This window comes from Artibeus jamaicensis, unplaced genomic scaffold (assembly GCF_021234435.1).
Source record: "Artibeus jamaicensis isolate MK-2021 breed Jamaican fruit bat unplaced genomic scaffold, CSHL_Jam_final contig_471, whole genome shotgun sequence".
NCBI classification, from domain to species: domain Eukaryota; kingdom Metazoa; phylum Chordata; class Mammalia; order Chiroptera; family Phyllostomidae; genus Artibeus; species Artibeus jamaicensis.
Genome location: NW_026521850.1, coordinates 8,192,581 through 8,214,898, shown reverse-complemented (window position 1 = coordinate 8,214,898; position 22,318 = coordinate 8,192,581). Strand labels below are relative to the sequence as shown.

The following is a 22,318-nucleotide window of genomic DNA, read 5'->3' as shown; positions in this document are numbered from 1 at the left end:
TCCCTGTTAACACAATTCAACTCAAGTTACAATCTCTCCTGAACAGAAATAAAAACTGGTTTTGGTAAGTCATATTCTGAGCCAGACTTATTTTTCTTTCAATTGTTGTAGAATTACAGACAGATACCCATTCTACAAGGTTTTAGGAAATAAAAATAGAATTGAGTAAAATCTAGAAAAAGAAATATAATAGAAATGGTATTTCCAAAGTTTCAGAACTATACTTTCAATTCACGAGTCCCACCTTTTTATTCAACACATATTCTAGCGAACACGAACCCACTGCAGAGGAGGAAAAACGTAGGTTTTAGAGACTGACAGAGTCCAAATGAAGTACTAAAACAACTACTTCAATCAGGGTCTCTCCTTTCAAAATCTCAATACAAACTCTAAATATGCTGTAATTTAATGAAAATACCTCCTCGGCCCTAAGCCTTGGGTAATACTGTTTTATCAGAGAGAGAACCTGCTTGCTAGTTTAAGGTCTCCTGGGGAGGATGAAAGAGTGCACGCGTCTGAAAGTACTCGCTGTATGATGGGGAACCGACATCGTCGGAAAAAGCACACGACTGAAAGGTTTACTCGTGATTAGATGTAAACTTTGAACAGATCACTTGTCTTCTTAGAAAAACCGCTGACCAAAACTGAAACAAAAACAAATGAAAAATCTGAATCGTCCTATGACTACTAAAGAAATAGATCTGTACTCAGTTTCCCAAATGAAATTACCACATGGCTTCACCAGAGAATTTGTCTAACCATTTATGGAAGAAAAAGTGCCAATATTGTGCAAGCTTTTCTAGGGAAAAAAAAAAAAGGAAGGTTTCCCGGAATGTTTTATAAACCAGGATAGTCTTAATGTCAACACCTGAGGAAGGGCAGTATATGGGAAAAAACATAGATGCAAAAATCCTAAAAAATACACTAATAAATTGAATTGAGCAACCTGTAAGAAAGGATACTGCATCATGACTAAGTAGAATTTATTCCAGAAACTCAAGGTTGGTTTAACATTAGGAAAAAATCAACATAATTTAACATGCATTAACAGAAAAAAAGGAGAAAAAAATCTTTTAATCATCTCAATAAACACAGAAAAAGCATTTGATAATATTAAACACCCATTCAGGCCCTGGCCTGTGTGGCTCAGTTGGTTGGAGCATTGTCCCACACACCAAAAGGCTGGAGGGTTCCATTTGTGGTCAGGGCACACACCTAGTTTGTGGGTTCGAACCCTGGTGGGGGCAGGTATAGAAGTCAACCAATCAATTTCTTTCTCACATCAATGTTTCTCTACCTTCCTCTCTCTCTAATCAATGAACTTTTTTTTTTTTTTTAAATTAAACACCCATTCAGAATTTTTTTAAAAACACCTCAAGGACTTCCACTTCTGTCCAAGATGTAGTAACAGGGACCAGATTAATCCTCCTACAAGACAAACAGGAGATACAAATAACACATGAACACACGCAAAGGTGCTTGACTGCATCAATCACATAGGAAGGCACATTAACCCCCCACGGTCCCCCAGTAGCAACAAGCACCCCAGTACCCAGACCCTGATTTGTAAAACCTCTCCAGTAAGAGGAAACAAGGTTCCTTGGAAAAATGTCTGAGCCTTTGACAGAAGCAAAAAATACACAAAATGAGTCTGGAGTATCTCATAGTGCCAGAAAATAAGGAAGTGTGGGGGAGAAGTTTTTTTTAGACTCACAAAGACAGAAATGTGTCGAAGGGACAAGCATCAATGAGAGAGCTCCCAGTGGCCGAGTCGGAACAATCTGAGCAACAACAGTAAAGCAGTACCGGACTATAAATCAAAGTATTAAAAAAAATTGTGTGTCCAATTATATAAATAAATAGACAACTAACTAACCAGAGGGAGAATAGACGAATCTCCTATGAAGAAAAAAATCAAAATACTTCACATACTTTGCCTTCAAGAAAGAGGGGCGTAACCCCCATTCTTTCAGTGCGGACTGCACAGCCTGGCGGCCCCACCCACGGACACCGCGCCTGGTCGAGCAGCCCGGCTGGTCAGGGCCGACGTCGGAGCAACTACAACAAGCACCCAATGAACGCATAAAGAAGTGGAACAACGAGTCGATGTCTCTCTCTCCCCCCCTCAAATCAATAAATTTAAAAACAAAATAGAACATGCGGCAAAGGATAAAGGGATCCAGAATACAAGAAGAAAGAAAACTCTGAGACCTTCAGGAATAATATCCTGATTGACTCAAAGACTACATTCCTCTATACTGAATGTAATAAAGTGAGTCCATCTGAGTGAAGATCTTTTTCACTGAATAACATTTCACATTGCCTGTCCGTCATCTAGTCTCATGCATAAGGTTTGTTTGTTATCCAGTAAATTCATACATCATTTAAATCTGGTAGCTGTGAGACATGCAATAGCATGAACTGTCTAGAAACAGAATTCTTTTCATTCTTAATGGTCTTTACTCTCTTTGATACTTAAAAGTGGAAATGCCACCTGGTTACCAAAAACAACTACAATACTTTTACCTAATTACCTGAACCACTGGAGAGGCTCAGCTGATTAAACTACATTATCTCAATTACAGAAACTGGCGAAATGAAAAAGAATGGTTGTAGAAACATGAGGAGATTTGAAGCACTTGAAGCCAGAAGTCGTCCACATCAAGAAGCGTTTTCATTGTATTATGGAACTTTAGTAGAACCTCATAAAAATGATCTCCACCAAAGATTTTTTTAATCCAATGGTACTATTTTAAATTTTTTATTGATTTATTTTTTAAAAGGAGAAAAGAGAAAGAGAGGGTGAGAAACATCAACATGCAAATGTTGATCAGCTGCCTCTCGCACACACCCACCCCCAGCCCTGACTGGCCGGCAACCCGGGCATGTGCCCTGACTGGGAATCAAACCCGTGACTTTTGGTTCACAGGTCAGCGCTCAATCCACTGAACCACACCAGCCAGGGCCAATGGTACTGTTTTAGTCTGTAGCTAAAATTTTATAGAGCCAGACAAAAATTATGTTTTGTCTTGACTGTGCCACTTCCAGCTGGGCTACTTGACTTTCCTTAGTCTCAGTTTATTTGTAAACGGGAATAATACCATCTGCCTTCAAGTGAAGTAACACATATAAACCTGATCAGCACCCTGGGAATTGAGTTATCCTCCCCTGGTCCCCACCTTCCATTTGTCATTTACCACTCTACCTTGTAATCAACCCTAACACAAACAATAAAGAATTGATAAAAACACAGAGCGAATGCATAGAGCCGTACATTTTTTTTTTTGCATGTGAAGTATTCACCAATACATTTAAAGGGCTTGTGAGCAAAACAAACCAGTGGCAACAGGTAATACATGAGACATCACTGCTTAACCCATCAGTAAATGCCCGTTATTATCAAGAAGTCCAAAGCCCAGCACCAGCCCATTTCTGGTTTTGAAATTTCTCCATCACCTTCTCCCTCATCCTCTTTCTGGTCTCCAGCATTTAAGTGAAACTTTAAGCCTTGGAAAAATCTAAAACATGTTTATTAATCCTTTAGTCCCTTCGGACTTTCCCAAATCACCCCCTGCCCCCCGTTCCTAACTTCTGAAAAGTATGTACTCCACGATTTTAGATTGCAGCCTATTTCCTTATTATTCTCCCCCCTCCCCCCGAGAAATCAGCAGTGGTAGCGAACAGCCAAGACTTTGTGACAGGCACTATTTAAACACTTTATGTGTGTATATAACCGAAATCTCACAGCCACCGTACAACACAGACACCTTCACACATGAAGATGCGGACTTACAAAGAGGATGTTCCTTTCCAAAGTCACTCCGAAGTCAATTCTCCTTGTTAACATGCACACAACCTTCTAAATTAGAAGGACGTGAGAATGGCGTTTTCCAGAAAGTGACATTCTTGTCCAACTTTTGCTGTTTGGTGCCGCCCTTTATTATTTTTTTAAATACTACAATTTAATAAACATGTAAAAGGACAGTCAATGACATAAAAATCTGTAAGGGAAGGGGACACAGAATCTGTTTTTCTTCTCTTAAGGGACTAACAGTGCTCCTGAAGGTAGAAATACATCTTGTCCTTAAAGTTGAGGCAGTTTAATATATAGTAGGGTCTCTCCTCCAAACTCTGGCAAAAAGCAATACCAGTTCAGTTACCTTCTGCAGTGTAACTTAGTAGCTTAAAATAACAATCTCTTATCGTGCTCGTGAACCTTCAGTCCGGGGAGGGCTTGGCAGGGGCAGTGCCCTGCTGCAGTGGGCAGCCCCTGGGGCAGCATCTGGGGGATCTAGAGGATTAAGATCCATTTCAGGAGTCACTCACACAGCAGGCAGGCAGGCAGGCTGGCGCTGGGCGTCGGCTGGGGCGGAGGACCAGGAGCTTCAGCCTCTCACTCACGGAGGCCTCCCCCGGAGCTCCGCACAGCACAGCCTGGTAGCGAGGTTCCGAAGAGTACGCCGAAGAGGAAGGTGGGAGTATGTGGCCTTCCGATGACCTAGCCCCGGAAGTCACACAGTGTCGCCTGAGCCATGCTCTATTGGTGGCAACAGCTACACAGGCCTGCCCTCGTTAAGAGATGGGGACAGAGTCCTCACCACTAGATGGGAGGAGTGTCAAGGTCACATTCTTAGCACGCCACCTGGAATGAACGACGCCGCTGCAGACGTCTTTGGCGGATACAACTGATCACACCAATGGAATGGTGATGTGTCAGAATACATCGACGTGAACTTTTTGTCAACAGTGTTTACTGGCTTTCATTACGTAGACATTTCCTGCAAAAAGCAACAGGTGGAGAGATGGAAAAACAATACCCCGCGCTCCTCCTCCCCAATGATGGAATGAGCTTAGTGCCCTACATCTAATTATCTTCAAGGCCAAATGAGAGAGAAAAGGAGAAGAAAGGATAGTTAGGTACTTTCCAGAATAAAAGAGTGATGAAATACACAGTGAGTAATCTCCCCTTAAAGAGTAAACATATTTGAGTTGGAAGAAACCTGAGACATCACTTGGTCTACTACTTTTATTTTAGCAAGTACTACAAAACTAAGCTTTTCTCATTTACCTTTCAGTGAAGGTTAGCGGAACCTCTTTTTTTCTTAGTAAACCTCTGAATTCTAGAATACATACATTGAATTTACTCATTTGCTACTGTTACTGGCAGTAAAAAACCTTTAAAAGTGAAAATGCATCAAATACCTTGAGAAACCAAGGTAAGAAAAAGGTTGAGGCACCTACATCTCGTTTCAAGGAAGAGTTTACAGGCACAGAGAACGACAGTACGCAATGGATGTCGGAGTAAAGGTGAGTCAAACCCTGGGGCGTGTAGGGATACAAAATAAATAAAGTCAGAGAAGGAGTGACTAGAAACCAGCCAGAGCTCTGGGGGCCCCACCAGCAGGACACACTATGCGCTCTTCTGACACATTCTGGTGCCAAGACTCCGTCCTTCAGCCCAGTCCCCTTTCCACAGGTGAGAACTAGAAACAGCACCAGAGGTGGCTGATGCAGTGGTTGCCACGTCTTCAAGAGTAACAATTCTGCCTGACTGGTGTGGCTCAGTGGGCTGGGCATTCGTTACCCGCAAACCAAAGGCCCCTGGTTCAATTCCCGGTCGGGGCTTGTGCCTGGGCTGCGGGCCAGGTCTGCGGTCGGAAGTGTGTGAGAGCAACCAATCGATGTTTCTCTCACACATTGATGTTTCCCTCTTTCTCTTTCTCCCTCACCTTCCCTCTTGCTAAAAATAAATAAATAAAATCTTTTTTTTTAAATGAGTAAAAATTCTGCGGACATCTATATGACAACTGTGATTTTATTTTACAGTTATTGGAAAAAATCAATAATGACAAAAGTACCACGAACTCATTAACGCCTCTACAAAATGCTATTGATATTTTGTGACTAGGGCATTTACATGCTACAGCACACACGTGAGACAGTCAATTTAGATAAAATTCTTAGGAAACATTTAAAACATCTCCACCAACGGTGAACATATGGGTAAACCGCATTTGCAGGGGCTGAGACGGGGCATCAGGGGCTTCCTCTCCAGGTGTGTGACAAGGCTTCTGCTGTGCTTGCGGACGGACTGGACACCGAACCTCTTCCAACACAGACTCTGTAATTCTCTCATAAATTATTAAAAGCATTCCCTTCTTTTAAACATATCTTGACGGTTTAAAACTGCTTTGTGACAATACAGATGCAATTCTTATTTTCTAACAAAGTAAGAATTGCCCTGACCTGTGTGGTTCAGTGGGTTGAGCGCTGCCCCCAAAACGGAAAGGTCGTCATTTTCATTCCCAGTCGGGGTACATGCCTGGGTTGCAGGTTCGGTCCCCCGTCCCAGCACAAATGAGAGGCAACCGATCAATGTTTCTCTCCGTGCCTTTTTCCCTATCTTCTCCTCACTTTAAAAATAAATATCTAAAACCCTTTTTTTTTAAAGAATCTTCTTACTTGTTGATGACAATTTTATTATCACCAGCCAGAAGTTACTTCAATAGGTAAACAGCTTGTTTCCATAATGTTAGAAAGAAAGGTAATGGCAAATGCTATAAATCTAAATTTTTGTTTTCAGCATTGTTCTCTGAAAATCCATATGCAATCACTCCATAGAGTGGAAATTATTGCAAGAGTTTAAAAGTTCGGATGGCCACTCTGTAGGCTTTGGGGAAACCGTGTGTAAATGGCTTTAACATGGGCCCACGCAGGAAAGAACTCCCAGGACACTGCCGAACAGGCACAGACCCTCCCATGGCCCCGGGGCCACAGCGGCAGGGCTTAGCAGAAAGAACCCCAGCTGCAAAACAAGAATATAGACTGGTGTCTAGCCGCAGAGTGAAGTGTTTTCAAAACAGCTGCCAAGTTCCTGAAAGCACCTGTACCTCTCCTTTTGCTTAGCTGGGGGTGACAATGGCCATCGCAGCCTGCAGCCATGAAGAGGGCCCACAGCTAGCAGTGCGCAGCTATGGGGGGTGTAAGTGCACTTTGGAAAAGCAGGTAGGAGACACACAGTTAGGCTGTAAAAAAGACCAGCATTACGTATCAGTCGGGGTTCAACTGAGAAACAGTGTGTGCGTGGATGTGTGTAGAGAGATAAGAAGGAACCGGCTCCCACGATGATGGAGACAGAGAAGTGCTGAGTTCTGCAAGCTGGAGACCCACCGCAGCGGACGGTGTGATTCCGGCCCGAGTCTGAAGGCTGAAAACCAGGGGAGCTGATGGTGTGCGTTCCAGTCTAAGAGCCAGTGGGCTGGAGCCCAGGAAGCGCAGAGTTTTAGCTCAAACCCAAAGGCTTTAGAGGCTGATATCCCAGCCCAAGCAGCCAGGCAGGAGCAGTTCCCTCTTACTCAGTCCTGTTCTTCTCAGTCTCATGCGACGGGATGAGGCCTCCCCCCGCCCACCCCCACACACGGGGAGGGCGACCTGCCTCAGTGCACGGACTGAAACGTTACTCGCATCTACCACACTCCCATGGACACAGCCAGAATAACGTGTGACCAAAAGGCTGAGCACCCTGTGGCCCAATCAAGTTGACACATAAAATTAGTTATCACGGCTTACTTGAATCTGATCTGCCCATTCTTCCCAGACAGCCAAGCAGGGGTTGAAAAGGAGTTTAAAACCTGGTGACTGGTACCAGGCAGAGGAAAAACGACTCCTCACCAGGCAACTACCTTTTGGCTCTTTAATAAGCACAAACGTGAGCAAGGGGACATGTTCTGGGGGACAAAACACCAGGGAGGGAGCAATGACTCTGAAGATGAGGAGCAAATGGTTAGAGACTCAGTTACTAGGACAGGCACACATCACTGCCTGAAACTATGAGTCAATTGTCCTTCCGTGCCTTTAACAGAAAGATAGCTGTTTCCCCCAACATGCATACACACACACACACACACACACACACACACACAATGTGCACACACAGCCCAACAGACAACTATCCAGAAAAGGCTTAGCCAGAGATTGGCCAGGGCCGCCGTCACCTCCGGGCTCAGCTAATGTAGGCTCCCCTTCCAAGCTCACTCGTGTGGCTGCCCTGCCGACAGGCCCGCTTCCACGCGGCCCCGCCCATAGGCTGCCGCAGTGCCTTCACAACCAGGCCACTGGCTCCCCCTGTGCAGGGCTGCCTCACTTCACCCGCCTCCCCCAGCCAGAGCAAGTGATTCGGGAGAGAGAGTGAGAAAGACTCCACCCAAGACAGAAGCGGAATCTCCTTCCAACCTGACCTGAGAAGCTACCTCTCATCACTTCTGCTAAGCCCAGCCCGCACTCAAGGGCAGGAGGGCCAAGCTCCATCTTTTAGAGAAGGGAGAATCAAAGAACTTGTGAACAGATCTTTAAAACCACCCCAGGGACTAAAAGCATGACTGAGGGGAAAAGTAGCTGGATAAGTTACTAAGACATCAATGGGTGTTTTGTTCTCACTGTCTTCCCCAGTCCCCATGAAGACAGCACTGGCCTCAGGGGAGGTTTGTTTGTTTTCTGAAAATGCGAACTCCTTGAGGAGGTCACCCTGAGGGAAGGGTGAAAAGACAGTGCCTTTGAGGACAGAAAGGTAGAGACAAGAAAAAAAAGGGGTGATGCACCTGGGAAGGAGAAAGTCTTGGGGCCTGCAACTCCACTCCCTAGCAGGTTCTAGAACAACGGCAAGTCCTTGGAGGGAAATGGGCGTGCACCATGCCTGGGAAAGCTGAAACCTCTACACCAAAATCCCCGTAACCAGCAAGGACTCCTGAGCCTGAAACTGGCTATAACCACCAGAGACACCAAATACCAAGGAACCGCGTCCTCTCCGACAACACGCCTATCAGCCGCGGCCACAGCGGCCTGAAGACTGACCTTCCACCACAAGCCTCTCGGGTAACTGCACAGCCCTCAGGAGAGGCAGATGCCGATTCTTAATCACTGAGATTAAACTGTTCACCGGTTTGGTGGAAATGGGCTGGGGGGTCCCCATAATCAGATTTCATCTCATTTGAAGAAAATAAATATTGTAACATTTCCTGGTTACCTGATTTTGTGAAATAAGATTCATACTTCCTATATGGTCAATTAATTTACTAATTTATGGATGGCTTTTATAACTCACTAATCTTGGTAATTTCAAAGAAAATCCCAAACAAGTTGCTCCCTCGAAACATTATGATTATTCCACTAGTGATATATTACCCCCAAATTTGTCCAGGCTATAGTCTCATAATGTATAGAATATTAAGCAAGTAGTTTTATATCCAAAAAATCCTGGCTTCCCAGGAAAGCCATTCACTTAGGTTAGGGACCCGCAATTTCTGTAGAAAAGAAAATAAATCAATTCTACCACTCTAGTCGCCTGATCTCTCAATAGATCTAAACGTAATCAGCATTACAGATTACCTAGATTTCAGGACCTTAACCCAAAATGTAACTCCTCACAGTGTGCTACTCAGCTTTTATCAAAAAAGTCCAAATAGAAAAAATTACATTTATGGAGGATTACTGAAGAACATAGCATTGTATAGAATCCATTCTTCTGAATTTGTTGCTTTCATAACTACTGTTAGGCTATACTTCTAGGATATTCTAATTGAAAACAAGGATTATACAGGGTGAGGCAAAAGTAGGTTTATAGCTGTTTTTATGGAAAATAACAATTAATAAATAATAACACAAGAATCCTGGGTTTTGCATACTCATGACTGTAAACCCCCTTTTGCCCAGCCCTGTATAATCCTTGTTTTCAGATAGAAGAACCTCAGGATAGAAAACACAGTAAGAAGCTGAGTGACGCCAGAACAGGTCTCCTTGGAGAACAGCGGATTCTAGCCAAACATACACAAGACGGGCCTGGAATACCCTGTCCAACCAGGGAGCGAGGAAGCTCTCAAAGTCTACCACAGTCCTGCCGAAGGAGCCGGGAGCCGATGTAAAGAGGCCTCCACTGGGCAAAGTAGGGGGCTAAACAGTTTAGGTTCACTGCCCTGTTCTGTTTGTCTACATCTAAATTTTCCATATTAAAAATATACAGGCAAACAGAAAGTAAAAGGGATGCCTTAGAGGCTATCTGCTTAATCTTCTCCTGGCTGCTCCTAGCATCCCACCCTCCTGGGGGCCCCTGAATTAGTCCCAAGGCACCTCTGGGCTCTGTTTGAACATGCTGGAAAATCACTGCTTGAGCTAGTTCAGATTTATTCCAGAATAAAATATGATCTGAAAATGCTGAACACTTTGACCATGCTACCTTGGGCCCCATAGACTCTGCTTTCACAGAACTGAAGGTTTGGCATGACGCCCCAGGTTTTCACTGACATCTGCTTTGCCAAACCCACTGCATTTCTGTAGGGTGTTGCTGAAGCAAACATTATCACAAAGAAACTGTTAATAGTGGATACGCCTGTGTTTCAGTGTAAATTGGAAAGCCTGCCTCTGGTTTTCTGAGTAAAGACCTCCGGAATCTCAGTTTCTGACCAGATGACAGAGCTCTACCACCCAGAGACAAACACTACTTGTTTGATGACCACTACTACTGCAGTGGTCAGATACCACTGCAAAGAGAGAGGGAACATCCAAAAGATAGAAAGCAGTTTGGTGCACAGACTGTCCGGAAAAAGCCCAGCCATTGTTAACGTAACAAGAATAGTTTGCACAGCACCGATGTAACCTGGCAGCCAAGGAGAGTGGACTGGAATGCCCATGCGTGAACAATGACATCTTCACTGTACTAGTCAGTGAGGGCAGTAGATGCCATTGAGTGAGCATGTGCACTGTGTGGCTGTCACATTCAGAATGACTGAGCAAGTAGAGCAATGAATCTGCATCAAATTTTGCATTAACCTTGAACAAACCTCTGCAGAAACTATTCAGATGACTCAGAAGGCCACCGCTATGGGCAATTGGTGATTGGCAGCTTCACCACAACAATGTGCCTGCTCACACATCGTCTCGTGCAGAGTTTTTTTGGTGCAACATCAAACCACCCAGGTGACTCAGCCTCGCTACAGCCCAGATTCGGTGCCCTGCGACTTGTGGCTTTTCCCAAAACTAAAATCACCTTTGAAAGGGAAGAGGTTTCAGACCATCAATGAGGTTCAGGAAAATATGATGGGGCAGCTGTTGGTGATTGGGAGAACTGTGTGGGGTCCCAAGGTGCCTTCTTTGAAGGGGACTGAAGTGTCATTGTCCTGTGTACAGTGTTTCTTGTATCCTATATCTTCTTCAATAAATATGTCTATTTTTCATATACATGCTGGATACCTTTTGGACAGACCTCGTACCTCGACTCAATGTTACTGTACCATTCTATTGCCTTCTTCACATTTCACTCAGTATGGTCTCCTAGGTTCGTTCTTTCTTTTTTTTTTAAGGTTATTCCATTCATTTTCATTCATGACTTGGACCACTGAGTCTTCGCTTTTGACTTCTAAATCCACATCTCAAGCTCCAGGCCCATGTTCTCACCTGCCTGGTTAGAGACGGTGCACCGAAATACTCTGCACTCCACACGGCCAATACACTCACAGTCTTAACCTTCCAAACTTGCTCCTCCTGTATCTGCTACCTCAATTAAAAGTGTTCCCATTCAAACTATTATTCAAGCGAAAAGCTCCTCAAGATACAGTGAAGAAAAGGGAAAGGTGACTCACAGACTGAGGATAATACCTGCAAAACACTTACCTGATAAAGAATTGGTTTGCAGAATACATAAAAAACTCTTATAATTATATCATAAGACAACTGATAAAAAATGGGTAAAATCCCCGGCTGGGTAGCTCAGTTGGTTAGAGCATTGCTCTGATACATCAAGCTTGCAGGTCCAATCTCGTCAAGGCACATGTGAGAATCAACCAATGAATGCATGAATGGGTGAAACAACAAATCTCTCTCTCTTTTATTCCTCTCTCTCTCTCAAAATAAACAAATTTTTTTTAAAATTTAAAAGTGGGTAAAAGACTTGAACAGAAAATTCACAAAAGAAGTTACAATATATGAGTGGTTAATAAATACATGAAAAGATACTCAAAATCATTAGTCATTAGGGAAAGGCTATTTAAAAACATAATGATAGCTCTGACTGGTGTGGCTCAGTTGGCTGGGCATCGGCTGTGAAGCAAAAGGTCACTGGTTCGATTCCCAGTCAGGGTGTATCAGTTTCTCCCCCACACTAATGTTTCTCTCCCTCTCTTTCTCCCTCCCTTCCCCTCTCTCTAAAGATAAATTTAAAAAATTTAAAAACCATTATATATACACACATATATATATATATATGTATGTGTGTGTGTATATATATATATATATATATATAAAATCACTATACATCCCCAGAATGGCGAATAATGGTTATGATTTCAAGGGTATATATATACATGCACACACACACATATCATATCAAAATATATCAAATTGGACACTTTAAATATGTGCAGTTTACTGTGTGTATCTATTTTACCTCAATAAAGCTGTTTAAAAGAAAAACAGCCCTGTGTGGTGTAGCTCAATGGGTTGGGCATCATCCTGCAAAGCAAAAGGTTGCTGGTTCGACTCCCAGTCAGGGCACAGGCCTGGGTTGTGGGCCAGGTACCCAGTTGAGGGTGTGCAAGAGGCAACTGATCAATATTGCTCTCTCTCTCTCTTTCTCCCCCCTTCCCCTCTAAAAATAAATGAATACTTTTTAAAAAGAAAGAAAGAAAAACAGTGACAATATCACATATTGGTGAGTATATGGAGCAAATGGAATCCCATACCTTGCTGGTAGGTATGCAAAATGGTACAGCCACTGTGGAAAAGTTTGGCAATCTCTTAAAAAGCTGAACATCTACTTGCCATAAGACACAGCAAGGTCACTCCTAGGCATTACCCAAGAGAAATGAAAACATACGTCTGCACAGAGATTTCACTCAGTTGTTCACAACAGCTGTAGTCACACCAGCCGAAAATTAGAAACAGGACAAAGGACCATCAACTGGTGAGGAAATGAACAAATTGTGGAAAAATCGTACAATGAAATGCTCCTCAGCAATAGAAAGAAATTAACTACAATTATCCATAATAACACGGATGAATCTCAAAAGCACTATGTCAAGCAAAAGAAGTGAGACACAAAAGACTATAGAATGAATGGTTCACTCACGTGAAATTTCAGAAAAGACAAAATTTTACTGATAGAATAAAAGATCAGTGGTTGCCAGAACCATGACTGCAAGGGAACATGAGCAAATTCTGGGGAGGGGCATGTCCTAGTTCATCATTGCAGTGGGTGGTCATAAAACTGGATACATTTGTCAAAAGACATCACATTGTGTATGTAACCCTGGTGAATTTCATTATCATGTAAGTAATACCTCGATAAGCTGATTTTTACAAAGACTGGAAGAAAAGGCCAAATAAAAATAATTAAACCAATAACAGTCTCAGCTATCATTCACTGAGTCCTTAATGGATGTCAGGTAACTGTATCATGTACTTTACCATCGTTATTTCATAGAATCCTCTCAATAAGCCATTCACTGACTCAATCAACGAAAAGTTACTGAGAACCTATTATACAGGGTGGAGCAAAAGTGGGTTTACAGTTGTTTTGTATGGGAAATAATACAACAATTCATAAATACTAATTCAAGAACAAACTCTGCATTTCACATACTCACAACTGTAAACCTACTTTTGCCCCACCCTGTATGTGAGGTGCTGTTCTAGGTGCTAGGAATAGAAAAGAAAACAGACAAAAATCTCCGCACTCACAAAGTTTACATACTATTAGAGGACAGGAATAATCCTACAAGGTAGATCCACTGTCCTTACCTGCATTTTGCAGAACAAGCGGGCTCACAGCTGAAGTACTTTGCTCAGGAGCCCAAAGCCAGTATTTGGAAGACCCGGGACTCAGACTGTACTATAGGACTTCCCATCTTCAGCATCACTGACAGCTACAAGCGGAAAATTCTTAGATGTGCAAAGCTGTCCTGTGTATTACAGGTGTTTAGCAACATCCCTGTTCTCTCTACCCACTAGCTGCCCCCAGGTATAACAACTAAAAATGTCTCCAGACAGTGCACAATGCCCTGTGGAAGGCAAAATCGCCCCTAGTTGAGAACAACCTCTTAGGCTCTAAAAACACATCACAGCCCATGCTTTTAAAAACACCATTCTTGCCCTGGTTGGTGTGGATCAGTGGACCAACTGGGAAGCAAGGGGTCACTGGTTTGATTTCCAATCTGGGGCAAGTGCCTGGGTTGCAGGCTGGGTTCCCGATGTGGGGGCGTGTGAAAGGCGAACACATACTGACGTTTTTCTTTCTTTCACCCTCCCTTCCCCTCTCTCTAAAAATAGATAATAAAATCTTAAAAAATAAAAAATAAATAAAACACCACTCTTTCCACACCTGACACCACCGTGATTCAGATCCTGAACTCAACTCACCTAAGACCTCGTCATTAGTCGGTCCATACCCAGGAACTACCCGGCCTTTTCAACAGTCACACTCCTGCCGCAAATAACCTTCCAAACCTCCAGGGCCTCGATGCAGTGTCTCTGGAAACCGCCCTCATGACCAACACGCAGAATGACTAGGAGCCCTTTGGAAATACACAGTCATTACACTGTCTCATGTCCTTGTGTCTATCTTCCCCACAAATATATGAGCTTTTCCCCGGCAGGGGTCAAATCTCACTCAGGTCTATATCTCTAGTACCCAGAACTAAAAAGCATTTGTGTGTTTCATAATTCAAACAAGTTACATATACCATCAAAATGCCTGGATCCTTTGCTTTAAATATATCTCACACACACAACCCAAACCATATAATAAAGTTTTTTTATTCTTTATTTTTTTAAAGACAGAGGTGAAGGGAGGGAGAAAGAGAGGGAGAGACACATCAACATGAGAGAGAAGTATGGGTCAGTTGCCTCTTGTACGCAGCCCTACAGGGGACCCAACCTGCCACCCAGGCACATGCCCTGACCAGGAACAGAACCAGTGACCCTTCACCTTATGGTATGATGCCCAACCAACTGGGCCAGGTCAGAACATACAATAAAGTTTTCATTAGTGTTAACCCTACCCAAACCAATGGGTCTTATTCCAAAGAGGTTCTGAAAGGATCCTGTAACTCATAACCCAAACCTTTATTAACAGACATGTTAAAGTCTTCAGAATTTTCCAAAACCACACTAGGACAAAATTTACTAATCTTTAAATTCCTTTCGGTCTAGTACAGTTTATTAAGAGTATTAAATATTGTCACATCATGACCACCGAAGCCCCATCCCACACTAACTCCCTCTTGCCACCAATTCATTTATTAGTTCGTTAGCTTTATTAAGTATCCCATCAGTACTACGGATACAAAAGGAAGACAAGGCAATAAAAGTTTTAGTGGGGAAAAAAAAGACACATGCCAAAAAAGAGTAACAGTAAGGTATGAGATGCTTGCTTATCTCAAATCATCCTGGTTTTTCTTTAACTGTGTTATAGTTTGATCAGTACTGGGAAGGTTGTCAAAAGATAACGCAGCTATAACAAATGTTTATCAAAAAGGGTGACTTAACAGCAACTATTCTAAAATAAAAACCATGCTTTTGGCAACTATACTCCAAAATGTAACAGAATACACAGTGTAGCAGTCAACAGCTCTACACAGCAGGCCAACTCTAAGGGATACTTAAGGCTACATCCAACAATTAATTCATTTGACGAGCTCACCAGGAAGTTATATCCCTAATGTTGAGAGTTTCTATGGCCACAGTACGCAACTGATGGTAACAGCTGTACAATTTCTGGCTACTGTCATGACATCCTTTGGATCTATAACCCATCATTAGGGCCATAAATGGCCATTCTGTTTTCTATTTTTAGAGCAGTCCCAAAACCGTTTTCTGAAACCAATCTTGGTCTTGCCCGCAGGACCTCTCTAAGCGATGCATGCTGGCTGGCCATTCAGGTCAAAATTCTGACTCCATCAGATCTGACTTAAATCAGACAGGCGGTCAGAGGACACGACCTCATGATTCTTGACTAAGAACATAAACTTAAGCTCACTGCTGCCCGATGGTTACCAAAATTTGGTTACAAGGAGTAATATTCACAGAGAAGGACTCATTCACTCAGTCCACGGTTTTCTAAAGGCCGGGCACTATTCTAAGTGCTGGGGATAAGCAAGTGCCCCTGTGGCTCAATCATTCCTCTTCATGTCTGAGCTGAGCCCAACCATCGGCGAGCTGTATACCTAAACCAGATCACTTTGGCCCTCTGCGGGATGTTCTGTTCACTGGCATTACCTGAATCTGGAATGAGGAGCATTATAAGAAGCAATCTTAAAAAACTCACTACTACACTTATCATTGGGATTTTCCTTCCCACCAAACCACAGTTCCCACTCTGGAGACCAGCGAGAGAGCGGTCTCTCAGACCTAACAGTCACTAGAAGCGACGCTTCTCTTGAACAACCTGTGTTAGACATTATGGGCACCATGAATCTGGAAGCTGAGCTTTGTTTTCGCCTTTGCTTTACTCTAGGACACCCAGAGCCAAATATGGAGCCCAGCTTTAGGAAGTAGTGAGTACTTTCTAGTCTATGCACCAACTTTTCCACTGGTTTAATTTCATTATTCTTCCCTCATTTTCTTCTTTGCCTTAATATCTGTATTATCAATCCTTTAGACAATATATATTTTAAAAGGAAGTGGAAAATAAAAGGCATTTGATGAGTGCTTTTTAATCTAAAATGTATTATGTATTGTCTATGTGCCAGGCACTGTAGTAGGCATTCGACAACTCTGTAAGGGTTGAACTATTATTATTTCTATTACACAGACAGGGAAACTAGGGCTCAGGGAGGTTTGTTAACTTGCATGTGATCTCTCACCTTGCCTCTGACAGAGCTAGAATTCAAATTCAACCCCAACCATTATATCTAGGTGTTTGTAAAGGCTAGTGTGGGGGGCAAATAAGGTAGAGCAGAGGAAAGAGAAGGAGAGGGTGGGGAAAGTCAGCACAGAGGATGTGACATTTGAGCTAAGTCTTAAAGGAGGGCTTTTGCCAAGGAACGGGAAGGAAGTATTCCAGAAAAAAAGAAAAAAAAAGGAAAAAGTGTGAAAAAAACCCAGAGCAAACAGAGAACATACGTTCTGGGAACGGCAAACAGAACATTGAGTTACATTCAGCAATTAATTCATCATGAAGGGTTCACTAGAAAGTTAAGTCATTTAATACCCAACATTTAACAGATCCGTTATTGAGAACTTCCATAGCTATAGTACTAAACTATGGCTAGAAAGATAGGAAGAAGTGAAATAAAGGCAGTCTCTGTTTTACAATTAGGCTAAAAGTCTGAATTATGTTCAATAAGCAATAGGAAAACAGAAAAATCTTAAGCATGAGAATTACAAGATCAACTTCCACAGTATACGGTGAATAAATTACGGAACTGAGGTTAGGAAGCCAGTCAGGCTACTACAAGAGTCTGGCAGTGGGGTAGGGAGAGTTAAACAAGAGCTGTCAAACACAAATACAATGCAAGCCATATATGCAAATGTGAATTTTCCAGTAGCTATTTAGAAAAAGTGAAAATAATTTGAGTAACACTTTTATTTAATCCAATATACCTAAAATATTATACCAGCATGCACTCAACATAAAAATTAGTTAATGAGAAATTTTAGATTCTTTTTTTTGTACTAACCTGAAATCTGGTATCTGTTTTATACTTAGAGAGCACCTCATGTTGAACATTGAGTTTTCACTGAAGATATTTGATCTGTATTTAAATTTCATAAAATTGACAGATGAAAAGGTAGATTCACATACTCAAGTTGGTCCAAACACACTGAACCATTTTTCAATAACACATCGTATTGGTGTTTGATTTTAAATGATCATCAATAACATTAAAACCTCAGTTCTTGAATCATGCTAGCCACATTTTGAGTGCTCAACACCCATATACGGTTACTACATTACATGGAACAGGCCTGACGAGAGACAAAGGGACTCTGGCTGTTGGCCCCTCCACAATCAGCATTTTCACATCTACCTGCTGTCCAGGTTTTCTGTGTACGAACATCAGTAACTTACCAAATACTGACCACAACAGCAATCCTGGTCACATGCTCGCTATTATGGCTTACTTTCTCTAGGCCAGAGCCTACATCTATGAAAAAAGAATCTTCTAATGACTACACAGAATTGCTATATGGTACCTGAGGTGCTGACTGCACTCAAAAATGCTTGTGGAGTGGACACAGGCTCTTTTTTCCTCGAGAAATAACTCACTCGTTTGCAGACGACGTAAGCCCTTTTTTCTATTTCCCTATGATTCAAATGTTTACTAGACTGTATGCACAGTGAAAAAAGAACAGGCAATAAGAAAACCTATTTCCAATTGGATGTTTATTAGAGGCATCATTGTAGAGTGGGAAAGAGCTTAAGCTCGGGAGCCAGACCGCCTGGAAGCAAATCCTGATTCTGTCACTTACTGGATATGTGATCCTGAATAAATTCTTGGCCTCTCTGTTCCTCAGTTCCCTCTTCTGCCAAATAGTGAAAATGGTACATACTTCCTTAGGGTGCTTCATGGATTACAAAAAATAACACCTACAAAGCACATGCGCACAGTATGTGGCACAGAGTAGATGGTCAATAAACATTCTCTTCTAAACAGAGCTGGAGAAGAAGCTGAAATTATGGCTAAAGTCAAAAACTAGGATTTCTCAATCTTCCACATCTCTCCCATATAATCTTAGATTATCCTCCTCCCCCCCCCCCCGAAAAAGAAGTCCTGCAGATAGTTATATTCGTTAAGAAACGAGGTAAGTAAAAGGCTTCACCTACAGACAGGGTGTAATTATGCACTACGGCACAGGTGTAGGCAAGCAAATGGAAAAACGCGAATCAAAATAGGAAGGCATTCTGCCTTACCTGCTTTTCCGTTTTCGAGGTGGTTTCTCCACTGTGCCAGTCAGTCTGTAGACCAAACAGATAAGATGATAACTAAAAGTGACATACAAGAACACATCCCCGGGCCCTACTCTGCCAGTCAATAACTCAATGTACCACCCTCTAGGACTATGGGTTCGCTAAACCCATACCCGACCTTCCAGATGCCTAGATTGTTTCCCCTATTTACCAACGCCAAGGAATGCTGGTTCTCACTGTTCTCTTGCTGTCTGCTTAGTCCAAACCCTGCTCTACCTCCTCATCTCTCACTCCATCCTTAGCTCTAATTCGTCACAGCCCAGCTCCCCAAAACCACCCACCACCACCTACTCATTGTCTGCCTCATCACCCCCGTATGTCCCTCCAGCCTCCCCTTTCCCGTGCCCACCCCCTGGCGGGCTTGCACTACCCCTCGGAGCCCCGCCCCTCCGGGCTCCGCGCCCCCCGCATTCCATGGCCCCTCCAAGGGGAGCGCGCGCCCTACCCTTCCTGGCCCAGTGCCCCCAACCTCACCCCTTGGCGCCCCCTCCCGCCCATGCCCATCCTGCCTCGAGGATGCGATTGTCACCCATCCCGCCCCGCCGCCCTAGGCAGCCCCCGAATCCGTCCAACCTAAACCCTCCTTCCAGCCTCTGCGCCCCGAATGCTTCACGGCCCCAAGCCGCTATCCCTCGGCCCGCTCCCGCGCCCCATCCCCAACCCCAACCCAGTCCCCGCCCCACCTGGGGGCCAGGCGACTCCGCGGCTGCTGGGGCTGCCGGGCTCCTCTGACCATCCGGCTCCTGCTCCACCGCGGGAGCTGCTCCGGCGGCCGCAGGGCTCGCTCGGGAAGCTGAGGCGGCAGAGGATGGAGTAGGCGGAGAGGCGGGAGGACGGCCTCGCGCCTCTGCCAGGCTTGCCGCGGGGCCCGCCTCCTCCGCGCCTCTCCTCAGCTCCTATTGGTTATAGCTGTACCGTACCCGAAAGCCTGGTGGACGATTGGACGCTCCGACCGTCACTTCCCGCCACCTAGAGTTTGGTTGAGACTGCAGGTGGCGGCAGAGGTGCCTTAGAGACGGCTGGCAGGGCCGGGGGACCTTAGCGCCACCGTGCGCCAGAAAGTGGAAACTGCACTTTTGGCGCCAGACACCTGCAGGCAGGTTCAGCTCGCTAGGCGTCCTGCATCCCACACACCTGCTGGCGCCCTCACACACTGCACCACGCCAGGACTAAAAGCCAATCACCAGAATTACCCAAACTCCTCTGGCAGATGCGACAGTGAGGCAACTCTCCAAAATGAGCTTCATTTTGAACCACCTCCTTGTATGCGGCTTGTCTCGACATCAGCGATTTTCAACTGTGTGCTGCAAGAATTTTTAAAACCTCAATGCAATACCTACTTAGAGGCATTTACCTTTTTTCCCTTAAATTGTCAAACTAAGAAATGACAACAGCCGTCAGGTGTGAATGAATCAAAATTATACCTATTTTTGTCAGATCTGCAAAATATATATTTTTGTCGTGTCGCAGAGTACGTTTGTGTGCCATGAGATGAAAAAAAAAGTTAGAAATCGCTGCTCTACATCATGCTGAAGAATAAAATTCTCTCACAGCTCCCAGATACCTTTCATAGAGAATCCAGCCAGAAAACTCTTAAGAATTTACCCAAATAAAGAGTGGTTTAGACACTCATCTTCAGAAAAGATCACAAGCTTGGATGCGGGTTTCCAAGAAAGCAAGAGATTTATTTTCTTTAATTGCCATATAAGAACAACACTACAAACAACTGAGGCCATAACTAAGAGCAGTGTTCCATTTTGAAAGACCTGAATAGACTGATCCCTGAGCACATGCTAACTGTCCTGCAACACTACAAATTTTAAGTTCTATGCCAGATAATCAATGAAAATAAATTTCACTGTATTTTTTATTGTTGCTGACAGACGACCAGCACACAAACACAAAGTTACCTTTAACAAGGCCATCCTTCAAAAGTAAGACCTGGTTCACTGACGTGTTAAAGAGTCATTCCTTGAAGGCAGTATCCCTTTCAAACCCTCTACATTCCTTATGTACTTTTTGTTTGGTAGATCCTTGGCACCCACAGAAAAAGCTGGGAGGAGGCATAATACTTTCTCTTAAACTACTTCCACTATAACATTTTTTGCATTAGAAATGAGACAGCTTAGCCTGTACAGAAAGAGGAGGCAGAGTAATTTCACCCCATATACACATCAAGCCCAGGCCCTCTGCCTGGTCTGTATTGTGAGTAGGGGGACATGGAGGGGGGAAAAAAGGAAAAAGAGAGAAAAAATGAGACAGCTTAGAACAGGACACACCAAGAGGTTAGGTTAAAGAGAAGTCTCTCACTGATTTTCAAGCATATCAAAAATAATACTAGTTTTTCACAAAACCAAATTTATGGGTGCCTTTATGCAGAAATGGCCCTTTTAACATCTGTGATGTTAAAAATGACCTTCCTTCTATAAAATAATAATGGTGGTATATTGTAGAGAAATTTTTTTAACGGCTATGAGCTGCCCTGGCTGGCTAAGCTCAACTGGTTAGAGTGTTGTCCTGATACATCAAGGTTGAGGGCAACCAATAAATGCATACATCAGTGTAACAACAAGTAGATGTTTCTCTCTCTCCCTCTTTCACTTTCTAAAATCAATAAATTTAAAAAAATCAAAATAAATAGCTACAAGCTATGACAAGGAAAAAGCGTCAAACATCTGTTGGTTCCCTACATTAGCATTTTATGTAATCCTAAAATCATACAACCACAACCACTTCAATCCCAACCCACAGTATCCACCTGTAACATCACCACGCCAGAAAGGGTCAGGAACCCTAGAATAATGCCAGACTGGAGAAGGTGGGGTTGGAGTTCTGGTGGAGAAGATCATCAACCCACTAGCAAACTAATCTTAAAATATCACTGCTTCTTAAAATATGGATTAAAATCTTCTGCCTGGTTTTTCAAAATTGGCTAATGCCTCTCTGATACCTGGTAGATATCAAGGGAGCTGTAGCTATTCATGCACGCTGTCCAAAGTACCCTCAAGTCGTATTTTTGTTGTGTCCAAACTCTAGTAATCTCTGCTTTTACTATATGAGAAATACACATCCCATCATCCAGTCCACATTCAATTCATACTTCCTCTTTTAAGCCTTTCCTGATTACTCCACCCTACATCAAACATTTCCTTCTCCAAATTTGTTGTACTAACATAAGCTTTACTATGTCAACAACTACATATTGCCTTGGGTTATTACTTCCCAACTACAATGAATTAGGACAAATGGTGTATCAATAAGTACTCAATAAATAGTAGCTTTGGGCCAAGGACTAGGAGTTTTATGAGTGCTTTTTAATCCTGTTAACAAGCCTGTATGTATCCCGAAGAGACACAGAATTTC

General features: G+C 43.2%; 1 protein-coding gene and 1 pseudogene across 5 annotated transcripts in view; one reads left to right on the top strand and one right to left on the bottom strand.

The window, feature by feature from the left end:
* Window positions 1–19,793, bottom strand: part of SCAI (suppressor of cancer cell invasion) — a 106,675-nt gene extending 86,882 nt beyond the window's left edge. For all 5 annotated transcript variants that reach the window (XM_053667739.1, XM_053667740.1, XM_053667742.1 and 2 more), the window contains exons 1-2: window positions 19,639–19,793; window positions 18,899–18,943 (exon numbers count right to left, since the gene is read on the bottom strand). In XM_053667739.1, the coding sequence (XP_053523714.1) occupies window positions 18,899–18,943; window positions 19,639–19,691 (98 nt within the window). In that variant the 5' untranslated portion in view covers window positions 19,692–19,793. The remainder of the gene's footprint in view (window positions 1–18,898; window positions 18,944–19,638) is intronic.
* Window positions 19,794–21,027: 1,234 nt separating this feature from the next.
* Window positions 21,028–21,178, top strand: LOC119035354 (uncharacterized; annotated as a pseudogene).
* The last annotated feature ends 1,140 nt before the right edge of the window (window positions 21,179–22,318 follow it).